The 16,398-nt window shown below is 42.7% G+C and overlaps 1 protein-coding gene across 2 annotated transcripts in view; it reads left to right on the plus strand.

Moving 5' to 3' along the window:
* cdc123 (cell division cycle 123 homolog (S. cerevisiae)) overlaps positions 1–16,398 on the plus strand; it is a 34,002-nt gene that overhangs the window by 1,903 nt on the left and 15,701 nt on the right. For both annotated transcript variants that reach the window (XM_063072774.1, XM_063072773.1), the window contains exons 2-5: positions 2,808–2,879; positions 7,535–7,595; positions 7,721–7,753; positions 8,316–8,411. In XM_063072774.1, coding sequence (XP_062928844.1) covers positions 2,848–2,879; positions 7,535–7,595; positions 7,721–7,753; positions 8,316–8,411 — 222 coding nt within the window. In that variant the 5' untranslated portion in view covers positions 2,808–2,847. The remainder of the gene's footprint in view (positions 1–2,807; positions 2,880–7,534; positions 7,596–7,720; positions 7,754–8,315; positions 8,412–16,398) is intronic.

Consider the following 16,398-nt stretch of genomic DNA (forward strand, 5'->3'; position numbering starts at 1 on the left):
CAAAGTTGATTGGAAGGAGGCATTAACGGGGATGAGAGTGAAACAGCAATGGACGGAGTTTCTGGGGGCACTTCAGAAGACACAGAAAAGATCCATCCCAACGATGAAGAAGTATTCTAAAGGAAGGATGAGGCAACTGTGGCTGACAAGGGAAGACAAAGAAGCATAAAAGCAAAATAGAGGACATATAATACATATAGCAAAAATTAGTTGGAAGTTAGAATTGGGAAGCTTTTATAAACCAACAGAAAGCCATTAGGAGAGAAAAATATTGAAATAAGTTAGCCGAAAATAACAGTATACCAAAAGTTTTTTCAGCTATAAAGAATAAAAGAGAGGCAAGAATATATATTACACCACTGGAAAATAACGCTGGAGAGGTAGTAATGGAGGACGCAGAATTGGCGGACCAACTAAATAGCTATTTTGCGCCATTCTTCACTGTGGAAGATACTAACTTCCACAGAAATCTGAGAGTGTCAGGGCAGAGGTGAGTGTATGTGTCATTATAAGGAGAAGGTGTTCGGGAATCTGAAATGTCTAAAGGTAGATAGGTCACCTAGACCAGGTGGACTATACCCCAAGGTTCTGAAAGGTAGCTGAGGAGGTTGTGGAGGCATTAGTAATGATCTTTCAGGAATCACTAGATTCTAAAATAGTTTCTGGAGGACTGAAAAAGGTTACAAATGTCACTCTACTCTTTAAGAAGGGAGGGAAGCATAAGAAAGGAAATTATAGGCCAGTTGGCCTGACTTGGGTGGTTGGGAAAATGGAGACCATTATTAAGGATGAGGTTTAGGGGGACTTGAATGCACATGATAAAGTAGGCCAAAGGCACCATGATTTCCTTCAGAAGAAATCTTGCCTAGCAGATCTTTTGGAATTCTTTGAGGAAATTAATGACAGGATAGACAAGGAGTCAGTGGATGTTGTTCATTTGGATTTTCAAAAGGCCTTTGACAAGGTGCTGCACATAAGGCTGCTTAACAAGACAAAAGCCCATGGTAATATAGAAAATATAGAAGGCTGGCTGGCTGACTGGCTGGAGGCAGAGAGAATAAAGTGGGGGTTATACTAATTGGCTGCCAGAGGCTGGTTGTGTTCTGTGGAGGTCTGTATTAGGACTGCTATTTTTCTCATTATCTGTTAACAGAATTAATGATGAAATTGATGCCTTTGTGACCAGATTTGCAGACAATAGGTGGAGGGGAGGTAATGTCGAGGAAGGACATAGATTGGGAGAATGGGTAAAGAAGTGGCAGATGGAAGTGTATGGTCGTGCACTTTGGTAGAAGGAATAAAGGTGTAGACTATTTTCCAAACAGGAAGAAAATTCAAAAATCAGAGGTGCAAAGGGACTTGGGAGTCCTTGTGCAGGATGCCGCAAAGATCAACTTGCAGGTTGAGTTATTGAGAAAGGCAAATGCAATGTTAGCATTCATTTTGAGAGGACTAGAATATAAGAGCAAGGACATAATTTTGAGACTTTAAAGGGCATTGGTCAGTTCGCACCCGGAGTATGGAGCGAGGTTACAATCAGTGATATGGCAGTGCTATTTCTATCAACTAGCCGTGCATCAAAGGGCTAATTGTCTTCTTCAAAAGACATGTTTTTATTATTAAGCAACTATAGTTTCCTTTGGAGTAATCCTTCCTGAGATTATCTAATTTTGTTTAGAAACAGAATATGTTGGAAGTAATCAGCAGCTCATCAGTGCTTCACTGGCAGGGAGGAAGGTTAATTGAAATAGAATGTACAGCAGTACAGCACAATACAGGCCCTTTGGCCCATGAGATTGTGCCTATTCCAAGATCAATCTAATCCTTCCTTTCCACAGAGCGCTCCATTTTTCTATCATCCACATGTATCTAAGTCTCTTAAATGTGCCTAGTGTATCTGCCTCTACCACCATCCGTGGCAGAGTGTTCCACACACCCACCTCTTTTTGTATATTTTTAAAAAACCTACCTCTGTCATCCCCCTCCCTATACTTTCCACTGATCTCCTTAACATTATCTCTCTCTGTGCACCCCCCCCCCCCAGCTACCCAACCCTGGGACAAAGTCTCTGGCTGATCACTATGCAAACTGTTATAACATACTAAACCTCTGAGAGTGACATCAAATATAATCTTGACACCAAGCTTGTTGGGGCTTCTGACACAAAATTGGCCCAGGAATGAATTTGAAGGAGATGCGAGAGATTGCAGATGCTAGTATCTGGAGTGAAAAACAGATTTTTGGAGGACCTCAGTGGGTCAGGCAGAATCTGTGGGGGAGGGAGCAGAATGGACAATCAACATTTCAGTTTGAGACCCTCAATCTAGCCTGGATTTTAAGGGTTGAGTTTAACAAAAAAAAGGGAATTGGAGAGGCAGGAAAGTTGGGAATGAAACTGGTTTTTCCTCAGGGCAGAAATGGCTCATATGAGCCATAAAAGAAAAGTGTGGAGTGGGGGATTATTAGAGGTAGTTTTTTTTAAACTAAGAGTGGTAGGTGCATTGAATGCAGTGGCTGGGTGGTGGTAGAGGCGGATATATTAGGATATTTGAGATTCTTAGAAAAGCTCATGGATAAAAGACAAATGAAAGTTAGATTGATCTTGGAGTAGGTTAAAGGGCCAGCACAACATTGTGGGCCAAAAGGGCCTGCTGCAATCACCAGTGGTGGAGCGTTTAAAATTTGACATTGAGTAAAAATGCTGAAGCGATTACAGAATTTATTTTCCCTGATCAGAAACCCTTGCAATGCTTCACTGAAATATTCTTGCGATCACTTTGTTTACATAGTTTTTCCTCCTCTTACAGCGTTGTCCTTCCACTCCCACAAAATGTTATCGATTACTTAATGGATGATGGGACTTTGGTGGTTTCTGGACGGTACGGATTTAGGAATGTGTTTGTGCAGATCTGAATCTATCTGTGATGGCCTTGATTGTTATTTGCTAAAAAAAAATGGTGATTAAACCATCTAAATACCTGAAGAATAATGCTCAATGATCCAGAAATGGCTCCTTCCCCTCTGCCATCAGATTTCTGAACCGTCCATGAATATTATCTCTCAGTTTCTTTCATCAAGCAACGACAAATCTGTTTAATCTGTTGAAAGGCCACAATTAGCTTTGTGTTCAAGCAACACACATCAATTTGCTTGAATTTCCAGCATCTGCAGAATTCCTGTTGTTTGAGCTTTGTGTTTAATCTTATCAGTCAAAGCTAATTGTGGCCTTTCACTATCTGCCTATTGCAATCACTGCAAAGGACATTAGTCCTTTCACTAATTTAACCAAATGTATGGCTGCATGGTGGTCAAATTAGTGACCACTGATCTCAGGGCAGGAATTTGATTCCCAGCATGCAGGGAGGGACTTCAAATTCATAAATGTGGATCAGATGAAGTGGAAATCAGATTTATCAATCATGATATATTGACTGTGGTAAAATCAGTAATGGCCTTCAGGGAAGGAAATAATGTAACCCTCATACACTCTGGGCCCTTATGTCACACCAGATCAGATTCAGATTTGTTATCACTGACATAAGCTGTGAAACTTGTTTTGTGGTAGCAGTACAGTGCAGTACCTTTTAAAAAAAAACAACTTATCAGTTGATAAAGGAAATATAAGAAAATTGTGCAAAAAGGTGAGGTAGTGTTCATGGGCACATGGACTGAAATCAGAAATCTGATGGCAGATAGGAGAAAGCTGTTTCTAAAATGTGTGTGTCTTCAGGCTCCTGTATCAACCTATTGAAGGTAATGATGAGAAGAGGGCATGTCCTGGATGGTGAGGGCCCTTCATGATGGATGCCGCTTTCTTGAGGCATTGCCTTTTGAAGATGTCCTTGATGGTGGGGAGGCTGGTGCCCATGATGGAGCTGGCTGAGTTTACAACCCTCTGCAGCTTTTTCCAATGCTTTGCATTGGCGCCTCCGTACCAGATGGTTCTGCAACTAGTTAGAATGTTCTCCACAGTACATCTGCAGAAATTTGCCAGAGTCTTTGGTGACATACCAAACCTCCTCAAACCCCTAATGGACTACAGCCACTGGCGTGCCTTCTTCGTAATTGACCGTAAGACAGGAGCAGAATTAGGCCATCTGTCCCATCGAGTCTGCTCTGCATTCAATCACAGTTGATCCTATTTTTTTTCTCCTCCTCAGCCCCAGTTCCCAGCCTTCTCCCCACAACCTTTGATGCCGTGTCAAATGAAGAACCTATCAATCTCTGCCTTAAATACACCCAGCGGCCTGGCCTCCACAACTGTATGAGGCAATAAATTTCACAAATTCACCACCCTTTGGCTAAAGAAATTTCTCTGCATTTCTGTTTTGAAAGGGCACCCCCTATCCTGAGGCTGTGCCCTCTTGTCCTAGACTCTCCCACCATGGGAAACATCCTTTCCGCATCTACTCTGTCTAGGCCTTTCAACATTCAAAAGGTTTCAATGGGATTACCCCACCCCATCCTTCTGAATTCTCGCAAGTACAGACTCAAAGCCATCAAATGTTCCTCATATGATAACCCTTACATTCCTGGAATCACCCTTGTGAACCTCTTCTGGATTCTCTCCAATGCCAGCACATCTTTTCTAAGATGAGGGGCCCAAAACTGTTCACAATACTCAAGATGAGGCCTCACCAGTGCCTTATAAAGCCTCAGCATCACATCCCTGCTCTTGTATTCTAGACCTCTTGAAATGAATGCTAACATGGCATTTGCCTTCCTCACCACCGACTTAACCTTTAGGGTGTTCTGCACAAGGGCTCCCAAGTCCCTTTGCTTCTCAGATTTCTGGATTTTCTCCCCATTAAGAAAATGGGCTGCACATTTATTTCTGCTACCAAAGTTCATGGCCATGCATTTTCCAACATTGTATTTCATTTGCCACTTTCTTGCCCATTCTCCTAATCTGTCTATAAGTCCTTCTGCATCCTACCTGTTTCCTCAACACTACCTGCCCCTCCACCAGTCTTTGTATCATCTGCAAACTTGGCAACAAAGCCATGTATTCCATTATCTAAATCATTTATATACAGCATAAAAAGAAGTGGTCCCAACACCGTCCCCTGCGGAACACCACTAGTCACTGGCAGCCAACCAGAAAGGGATCCTTTTATTCCCACTCACTGCCTCCTACCAATCAGCCAATGCTCTAATCATGTTAGTGACATTCCTGTAATACCATGGACTCTTAACTTGGTAAGCAGTCTCTTGTGTGGCACCTTGTCGAAGGCCTTGTGAAAGTCCGAATATACAACATCTACCGTATCCCTTTTTATGTATCCTACTTGTAATCTCCTCAAAGAATTCCAACAGCTTTGCCAGGCAGGATTTTCCCTGAAGGAAACCATGCTGACTTTGCACTATCTTGTCCTGTGTCACCAAGTACTCCATCACCTCATCCTTAACAATTGACTCTAACATCGTCTAAACCACTGCGGTCTGGCTAACTGGTCTATAATTTCCTTTCTGTTGCCTTCCTCCTTTCATAAAGAGTGGAGTGATAGACTAGATTATGAGGACACGCAGTCCTCTTTTATTGTCATTTAGTAATGCATGCGTTAAGAAATGATACAATATTCCTCCGGTGTAATATCACAGAAGCACAGGACAGACCAAGACTGAAAAACTAACAAAAACCACATAATTTATAACATAGAGTTACAACAGTGCAACAATACCATAACTTGATGAAGAACAGGCCACCGCACAGTAAAAAAGTTCAAAGTCTCTCAAAAGTCCCACATCTCACGCAGACGGGAGAAGGAAGAAAACTCTCCCTGCCATGCCCGACCACAGTCCGACTCTGAGTCGTCGGAAAACTTCGAGCTCTGGTCAGCCCTCCGACACCGAGTACCGAGCACCATCTCTGCTGAACGCTTCGACCTCAGCCTTGGTCGCCAGCAGCAAGCGAAGCCAGGGATTTTGGGGCCTTCCCTCCGGAGATTCTTGATCACACAGTAGCAGCGGCAGCGAACCGGGCATTTCAGAAATTTCTCCAGATGTTCCTCTGCTTCTCACGTCTGTCTTCATCAAATCAGAATTGTGCACGGCATCCTATTTACAAATACAATATAATTTCACCGGAGAGGCTACACGCACTGCGTCACGCCGCCGCCTTCTCCTCCCGCCCTTTATTGCATCGGTATGTTCACCATCATCTCCACAATTAAAACAGATTCTTAATTTCAATATTAGATTTCAGATTCATTTTTCACACATGATCAAAACATACAGTGAAATATGTTGTTTGCATTAACAACCAATAGACATAAGAATGTGTTGGAGGCAGCCTGCAAGTGTCGCCACACGTCATGGCACCAATGTAGCAGGCCCACAATGTTCAGCACAACACAGGACACAAGAAAAACAACAACTATAAAACAGGCCCCTTTCCTTTCCCGCCTTCCATCCACCCACCCACACACACGGACAGTCCTCCAAGCCCCAGGCCTCTGAGCTTCCAGTCTCCAGGTATTGGGCTCAACTTCCGGACTTCTGACCCACCTTCAGGCTTTTTTCTTCTGTGTTTACCCCCAGATTAGCTGATATCAGGGCCCTGATCTCCAGGCCTGCTGATTCACCAGCCCTCGTACTTCCTGCTCATGTGGACATCCGATCCCGGGACCCACCAACCAGAGAGAGCCCGACATCCTCAGTTATCCTTCATTACCTGTCCAAATCACTGGCCTTTGAGTGTAGAGTGGAGGCTTTGACTCTCTGTGTCCTTCATCCCACGTCCACATTTTTGGCCTTCAAAAACAGAGTAGAGACCTCGACTCCAGATATTCTTTGTCACCCATCCACATCATTGGTCTTCAAAAGCAGAATGGAGACCTAGACTCTGACCTGATTTCTAAACTCTCATCTGACCTCCAACTCCTCCACATCTCTGTCCCTAAACCCTAACATCCCCTCTGTTCCCAAAACTATCCCTACAAACTTTAAAAAAAAGACTAAATCTGAGCCACGGCCTCAATGGAGACCGCAGCTCGGTGTTGTCATGATCCCCTCATTAGAAACTTTGGAGAATGAGAGAGACTGCTGATGTAGGAAACTGAAGCAACCAGTAAGCACTGGAGGGACTCAATGGGTCAAGAACCATCTGTGGAGGGAGATTTCACTTAATCCATTTCAAAAGCAGGGAAGTAATTAGGTTCTTAACATATCATATTTACCTACTATTATTTAATCGGTTTATTGCACCAAATTATATATCCTGGAAATTTGTCTTATCTTCATTGTGAAAGACATGTCTATTTCAGTAAATTGTAGTTATAAAAATGTTAAATATTCACTTTCATGTATTGAATTCTGAAATGTACACTCATCAACCAATATTTTAATTAAATGTACAATGCAATGCATTCTGTTCTCTGTAGGATGTGCTTGGAAAATGCATTTGGTCTCCAGTGGTTTAGAAAAACGTTTGTGTTTTGATAGTTCTTAAGTTTTCCTTTTATTTTTCTTAATTTGTAACACCGTACATTTCTGATCTTTGTTTTCATGAGAGATTTGTTTCCAATTGATACAGAACTGAAGTCCCAAGTTGTTCACGTACAAATGAAGACAGTGATGAGGAGCAGGATATACAGGTCTCTATTATTGCCTTAACTAAATCTTGTTCCATTATTGATGCTACATCTTTGCCTTAAGTATTCTGAATCATTGGTTTCTTTATAAGTCTTGTTTTCTAATTAGCTTTGTACCTTTCATACAGTGGTCAGACGATGAGAATGTGACTACTCTTACAGTAAGTAGCTGACATTTTCATTTATTGTTTTATTTAGAGATACAGCATGGTAACAGCTCCAATGAGCCCATACCGACCGATTGTACCCATGTGACCTATTAACCCATATGTCTTTTGAATGGGACAAACCTGAAGCACCCAGAGGACACCCAAGTGGTCATGGGGAGCATGTGCAAACTCCTTACAGTCTGCGACAGAATTGAACCTGGATTGGTGGTGCTGCGAAGTGTTACGCTAGCACCACACTACCATGTTGGGCCACTACCATATTATTCCATTATTAGTGTTTTGGATGAATATCTTTTGGTATTTGTTTGTAAGTATTTATTTCTAGGACAAGGAAAGCTATTCCAGGGAAGGGATTGCAGCTTCCTGTGCTTTACTTAAGCTAGTCAGGGAGTTAAGCATATGGCATTAAGGGAACTTGTGCACTTTGAAATTTACAGTAAATTGTAAATTTATCTTAGAGCAGCAACTGGTGGGTTTTGGATAAACACTACTATGTTATGGTGTTTTATTATAATTTACATTTAACTTTTATGATTTTCTTTCCAATATGTAGGCTCCAGAATTCCCAGATTTTGCAGCGCAAGTACAGGAAGCTATAAATTCTCTTGGAGGCAGCATATTTCCAAAGCTAAATTGGAGTGCTCCTCAGGTAAGAGAATGGTGGACAACTCTTCTTTTTTTATGTTTGGGTTTTCTACAGTTCAATCTCTCTCAGGGGTATCTTTAATGAAAAAGATGCCACTTTATAAACACAAGGGATTCTGAAAATGTTGGAAATCTTGAGAAGCACAAAATGCTGGAAGTCTCAGTAAATGGGGAATAAACAGGCAACATTTCAAATGCCATTTTGTATTTCTTTTGGATCTATGTTTAAGCTAGTTGCTTTGTATTAGTCAGTATTCGCTTAAATAGTGGTAATTTATTCAGTTGTAAGGTAATTCTGTGTAGCTATTACACTGCTCATAAACCAACCTTGCATGTCATGTAAACGTTGTTGAATTGAGTGTGAGAAGATTTTTCTTTATTCAAATGTCAGCTAGAATATTGGAAAAGGACAACTTCAAGTGGCTACTAAAGCCAGGTTATTCCCATAAGACCACAAGATATGATAGCAGAATTAGGCCATTTAGCCCATCAAGTCTGCTCTGCCATTTCATCATGGCTAATTAATTTCCCTCTCAGCCCCAGTCTCCTGCCTTTTCTTTGTAATCCTTCATGCCCTGACTAATCAAGAATCTATTAACCTCTGCCTTAAATATACCAAGGACCTGGCCTCTACAGCTGCCTGTGGCAAAGAATTCCACAGATTCACCACCCTTTGGTTAAAGAAATTTCCCCACCATGGGAAATGTCGTGTCCATATGCATTCTATCGAGTCCTTTCCACATTCGTCAGGTTTTGATGAGAGCCCCCCCCCCCAATTCTTCTGAATTCCAATGAGTACAGGACCAGAGCAATCAATTGGTCCTAATATGGTAACCCTTTCATTCCTGGAATCATTCTCATGAACCTCCTCTGAACCCTCTCCAATGTTAGCACATCCTCTCTTAGATAAGAGGCCAAAAACTGCTCACAACACTCCAAATGAGGCCTTACCAGTCCCCTATAAAGTCTGAACATTACATCATTGCTTTTATATTCTAGTCATCTTGAAGTAAATGCTACTAGTCTCCAGCAGCCAACCAGAAAAAGCCTCTTTTATTCCCAATCTTTGCCTCCTGCTGGTCAGCCAATCTTCTATACGTGCCAGTATCTTTCCTGTAATGGACTCCTATCTTTAGCAGCCTCATGTGTAGTACTTCGTCAAAGGCGTTCTGAAAATCCAAGTGCACAACATCCACCAATTCTCCTTTGTCTATCCTGTTTGTTATTTCTTTAAAGAATTCCAACAGATTCATCAGGCAAGATTTTTCCTTTTTGGCCTATTTCATCATGTGTGTCCAAGCACCCTAAAGATGCATCCTAACAGTCGACGCCCAACCATGGCCTATAATTTTCTTACTTCTGTCTCTCTCCCTTCTTAGAGTGGAGTGACATTTGCAATTTTTCAGTCTTCTGGAGCCAGAATCTATTGATTCTTGAAAGATCATTACTAATGCCTCAACAATCTCTTCAGGTACCTCTTTAAGAACCTTGGGGTAGACCATCTGGTCCAGTTGATTTATCTACCTTCAGAACTGCTTGCTTTCCAAGCACCTTCTCCCTAGTAATGGCAACTTCACTCACTTCTGCCCCCAACACTCTCGAACTTCTGGCACACCATTACTGTCTTCCACATTGAAAACTGATGCAAAATACGTATTCATTTCGTCCACCATTTGCTTGACCCTCATTACCACCTCTCCAGCATCATTTTCCACCGGCATGCTATCTACTCTCACCTCTCATTTCCTTTACATCTATATGAAGACACTTTTGGCATCCTTTTTGATATTTTTGGACAGCTTACCTTTGACTTTTTTTTAGTTGCCTTCTGTTGATTTTTTTTAAAGCTTCTGACTCATCTAACTTCCCACTAACTTTTGCTATATTATATGCTCTTTCCTTGGCTTTTGTTGGCTTTGACTTGTCAGCCACGGTTGAGTCATCCTGCCTTTAGAGTCCTACTTCTCCTTTGGGCTAGATCTATTCTGCACGTTCCGAATTGCTCCTAGAAATTCCAGCCATTGCTGCTGTGCTGACACTTCTGCTAATGTCTCCTTCCAATCAACTTTGACCAGCTCCTCTCTCATTTCTCTAATTTCTTTTATTCCATTGTAATACTGATTTACCTTCTCCCTCTCAGATTGCAGGGTAAATGCTATTATGATCACTTATCCCTAAGGGTTCCTTTACCTTAAGCTCTCTAATCCTGGTTTATTGCACAACTCCCACGAACTGCTCTTAAAAAGCCATCTTGTAGGCATTCTACAAATTCCCCTTCTTGGGATCCAGCACCAACCTGATTTTCTCAACCTGTCTGCATATTGAAATCTCTCATGACTATCGTAACATTGCCCTTTTGACATGCCTCTTCTATCTCCTGTTGTAATTTGTATCCACATCTTTGTTGTTGTTTGGAGGCCGGTATATAACTACCATTAGCATCTTTTTACCTTTGCAGTTTCTTAGCTCTACCCACAAGGATTCTGCACCTATCAATCCTTTGTCACCTCTTCCTAAGTATTTGATTTCATTTTTTAACCAACAGAGCCACCCGACCCTCTCTGCCTACCTGTCTGTCCTTTTGATACAATGTGTATCCTCGGATGTTGAGGTCTCAGCTATATTTTTCTCTCTGCTGCAACTCAGTGATGCCCACGTCATACCTGCCGATCTCTAGCTGTGCTACAAGTTCATCTACCTTATTCCTTAAACTGCGTTCATTCAAATATAACACCTTCAGTCCTGTAGGCATCACCCTTTAAAATTTTTCCCCCTTTTATACTGCAAATCATCAATTGCCTGCAATTTTGCCCAATCATCGGCCTATCCTTGCTAGCAGTCTCACTACACACTGCCTCTGTAAGCCAACTGCCTATACTCAGCTCTATCACTCCAGTTCCCATCCCCCTGCCAGATTAGTTTAAGCCCTGCCAAACAGCTGTAGCAAACCTACCCACAAGGATATTGGTCTCCCTCGGGTTCAGGTGTAACACATCCCTTTTGTACAGGTTGTACCTTCCCCAGAAGAGATCCCAGTGATTCAGAAATATAGACCCCTACCCCCTGCATCAATTCTACAGTCATGCATTTATCTGCCAAATGCTCCCATTCTTGCCTTCACTGGTGTGTCTCACAGGCAGCAAAAGAGATTACTAGCCTGGCATTCTGCTCTTCAGCTTTTTACCTAGCTCCCTAAAATCTCTCTTCAGGACTTCCTCGCCTTTCTTACCTGTGACATTGGTGCCAATATGTACCAAGACATCTGGCTGCTCACTCACCTCCTTTAGAATACTGTGGATCGGATCTGAGACTTCCCTGACCCTGGCTCCTGGGAGGCAACATACCATCTGGGTGTCTCTATCGCGCCCACAGAACCTTGTTTCTATTACTCTAACTGTGGAATCTTCTATCACTACTGCAGTTCTCTTCACCTCTTTTCTGAGCCTCAGTGCCAGAGACCTGGTAACTGCAGTTTCCCCGTGCTAGCTCAACCTCTCAACCATATCCAAAATGGTACAGTATATTTATTATTGAGGGGAATGGCCACAGTGATACTCTGTACTTCCTTCTGGTGATCACCCAGATACCTGCTTCCTGCAATCTGGGGGTGACTACCTCCTTATAGGTCCTATCTATCATTTCCTCAGTCTCCTGTATGAACCGAGTGGCATTGAGCTTCAGCTCCTGTTTATTAACACGTTCTCTAAGGAGCTGCAGCTCGGCAGACCTGGTGCAGATGTGGTTATTTGGGAAGCTGTAGGTCTCTCAGACTTACCTCGTCTTACACAAAGTACATAACACTACCCCGGAGTCATTCTCACTGCTCTAACTACTCCCTAACAGACGACGAATGAAAAATAAAGAAGAAGAAACTTAGCTTATATTTACCTTGCCCAAGACTGATGAGCCAGAGCCAAAGCCAATGACTCCCCAGTCTAACACTGGTCAACTCCAACAATTGCCGCTCCAGTTACCCCACTTTATTTTTATTCACCTTTGCTAATGAATCCCAATCACTGATTGGCCGCAGTGAACTATTGATTTTGAAACAGAGGTTTAGGTTAAACACATGAGGACTTGGAAAATTCGATGGAATTTATAGTTAAGGTACCAGTACAGCGATAACCACAGTGGACTGCCAGGATGAATTTGCTCTGATCTGTTTGTGAGGAGTAAATCTGATTGAGGGCAGGAGGAGAAATAAATTAAGGGGAGTCGGGGGGGGTGATCTGTGGAGGGGGGTGTTTAACTAGAATGGTTAACTAATTGTTGTTCCTATGCCAATAGATCCCTTTTTAGAGTTCTTATCTAAAGCCCCTCTATCTTGCTATTCTGTGTACTTTAAAAAAACCTTTTAATATCATACAGTGTTGAAACAGACCATTCAGCTCTTCACATCCATGCTAGCCAGTGGGCATGGGTGTGTAGTGGTTAACACACTCGCTTTACAGTGCCAGCAATCACTCACCAGAGTTCGATTCCCATCACTGCTTTTAAGGTGTTTGTACATGTTCCTTGTGACCATGTAGGATTCCTCTGGGTTTCCCAGTTTTCTCCCACATTCCAAAGACATTCAAGCTAGAGTTAGTAAGTTGTGGGCGTGTTATGTTGGTGCTGGGCTCAATGTTAAGTAATTTAAGTAATTTTATATGTAAACATGTAAAACACATGTGAATATGTACACAACGCCATCTTGTTCTTCAGGATAGCACTGTGTACAGCAGCCGTGCGTGTACTCCGAATTAGCATTGTAATTTTCTGCTTATCTTTCTACTTCTTTCTGCACTTCTCTTACAAGAAGCTGAAAGTCACATCTGGTATGATCAACTGACTCTTGAACATCAGAAAGATGGCATTCAGTCATGAGGTGCTGCCTTTCTTCGACTGGGACCCCCTGCTTGATCTGTGTCTACCCAAGCCAGAGGTCTTGGATGAATAGTTCAGTGCGTGTTGCTCTCTGCGCAAGGGATAAAGCCTTCACCTCCAGAGACCAACAGGAGCTTGAGATGCATGATGATTTACGTAGAGCTATCAAGGTAGCAAAACAGCGACAAGGACAAAATCCAGTCACAGCTCTGTGACGATGACACATGCAATGTATGGTAATGACTGCACACCATCGCAAACTTCAAGAAGAAACACTGCAGCAGAGCCAACATTGCTGCCGGCTGAGCTAAATGTTTTTTACACTTGATTCGAGGTTGATAAGACTGAACCCTCGAGGAGAGCTGCCGACGAGACCTGCTCCTCGGTCATCTTGGAGGCTGAGGTACGCAGAACATTCCAACGTGCCAACAGCTGCAAGGCAGCGGGGCCAGACAGCATCCCAGGATGGGTCCTCAAAGTGTGTACGGAACAGCTGGCTGGTGTGTTTACGGACTTTTTTAATTTCTCCCTCTCCCAGTGCATAGTGCCTTCCTGTTTCAAATCGTCCATCATTATCCCTGTACCTAAGAAAACCAAGGTAGCATGTCTGAATGATTGGTGCCCTGTTGCACTCACCTTATTTATAAGCAAGTGCTTTGAGAGGCTGGTTAAAGACTACATCTGCAGCATGCTACCACCCATACTGGACACCCTACAATTTGCCTACTGAAGGAACTAGTCTACCAATGACACCATAGCCACAGCACTACACACTGTCCTCACTCACCTGGAAAAGGGATGCATACACTAGAATGCTGTTGCTGGTCTACAGTTCAGCATTCAACGTCATAATTCCCTCCAGACCTGACAGGAAGCTCAGAGACCTTGACCTGCACCCCACCTTGAGCAAATGGATCGCCAACAAGTCGTAGAGATGGGCTCCTTCACTTCTGCCCCTCTGACCCTCAACAGAGGTGCCTCCAAGATTGAGTCCTGAGTCTCCTCCTCCACTCCCTTTACATCCATTACTGTGCTGTCACGCACAGCTCCAATCTGCTGATCAAATTTGCAGGTGACACGACGTTGACCAGCCTTATTTCTAGCAGTGACAAGAAGCCTGCGGAGGAGAGGTTAACATCCTGACACAGTGGTGTCAAGTTAACAACGTCTCCCTAAATGTCCAAAAAAAAAGAGCTGATTATGGATTACAGGAGGAATGGAGACAGGTTTGTCCCGATCAACATCAATGGGACTGCAGTTGAGAGGGTGAGTAGTTTCAAGTTCCTCAGTATACACATTACTGAAGATCTCACCTGGACTGTACACACAGGTTGTGTGGCAAGAAAAGCAGAAGAGCATCTCTTCCACTTCAGGTGACTGAAGAAGTTCAGCATGAGCCCCAAACCCTCAAGACCTTCTACAGGGCACCATTGAGAGCAGCCTGACTGGCTGTATCATTGCCTAGTATGGGAACTGTGCCAAACCTTGATCACTGGGCACTGCAGAGAGTGGCGTGGATATGAACTTCCTTCCACTGAGGCCATTTACAGCAGCAGCTGAAACAGCTTATGGTTGGGGTGGCTGGTGTCCCTGATTATCTTCCAGCCTTCTTTACACACCCTTACAGCAGCAGGGTGTGTAGAGAAGGCTGGAAGATAATCAGGGACACCAGCCACCCCAACCATAAGCTGTTTCAGCTGCTTCCATCTGGCAAACAGTACCGCAGCATTAAAGCCAGGACCAACAGGCTACGGGACAGCTTCTTTCGACAAGCCATTAGACTTTTAAATTCACACGTCTGTACATTGCAACTGAGTCATAATACAAAGATTTTTACTCCTTCACATTCTGGTACGGATGTAAGATTTAAATAAATAAATTCAAGTTCAAATGACAGTTTTTTTGCTATAGTAGAAAGGAAAAGTTTGTGAACCCTTTGCAATTACCTGGTTTTCTGCATTAATTCCTCATAAAATGTGGTCTGATCTTCATCTAAGTCACAATAATAGACAAATACTATCTACGTAAACTAGTAACACACAAACAATTGAACTACATCTCGTCAATTCTGAGTACACCATTTAAACAAACACAGTCTAGGTTCAAAAAAGTATGTGAACCTCTGGGGTAATGCCTTCTACAAAAGCTACTTAGCATCAGGTGTCCCAATCAATGAATGCTGAAGGAAGTGAAAAAGAACCCAAGGGTAACAGCAAAAGACCTGCAGAATTCTCTCAAACTTGTTAAAGTCTCAGTTCATGTGTCCACTAAAAGAAAAACACTGAGCAAGAATGGTGTTCATGGAGGGACACCACTGAAGAAAGTTTGCTGTCCAAAAAAGACATTGCTGCACATCTCAAGTTTACAAATAACCACCTTCCACAACGCTTCTGGGACAATGTTCTGTGGACACATGAGACAGAAGTTAAACTTTTTGGCTGAAATGCACGCTGTTATGTTTGGAGGAAAAGGGGCACTGCTCCACAGCAACAAAACTTCATCCCAACTGTGAAGCATGGTGGAAGGAGCATCATGGTTTGGGGCTGCTTTGCTGCCTCAGGGCCTGGACAGCTTGAGGGAACAATGAATTCAAAATTGTGTCAAGACATTCACAGGAGAATGTCAGGGTAGCGGTCCATCACCTTAAGCTTAATAGAAGTTGGATGATGCATCAAGACAATGATCTGAAACACAAGAGTAAATCGACAATAGAATGGTTTAAAAAGAAGCAAGTTCGTGTTTTGGAATGAGCAAGTCAGAGTCCAGACCTTAACCCAATTGAGATGCAGTAGCATGACCTAAAGAGGGCTGTTCATGCAAGAAATCTCAAATATTGATGAACTGAAACAGTTTTGTATGAAGGAATGGTCTAAAGTTCTTCCTCGCCATTGAGCAAGTTTGATCAGCAGCTACAGGAAATGTTTGGTCGAGGTTATTCCTGCTAACCAATTATTAAATGCAAGGGTTCACATACTTTTGCAAGCTTGGACTGTAAATGATTAAACAGCGTGTTCAGTAAAGACATGAAAAGTATAACTGTTTGTGTGTTATTAGTTTAGGCAGATTGTGTTTTTCTGTTATTGCAACTTAGATGAAGATCAGACCATATTTTATGAGTAATGCTG

This window comes from Mobula hypostoma, chromosome 20, assembly GCF_963921235.1.
Source record: "Mobula hypostoma chromosome 20, sMobHyp1.1, whole genome shotgun sequence".
Taxonomy (NCBI): domain Eukaryota; kingdom Metazoa; phylum Chordata; class Chondrichthyes; order Myliobatiformes; family Myliobatidae; genus Mobula; species Mobula hypostoma.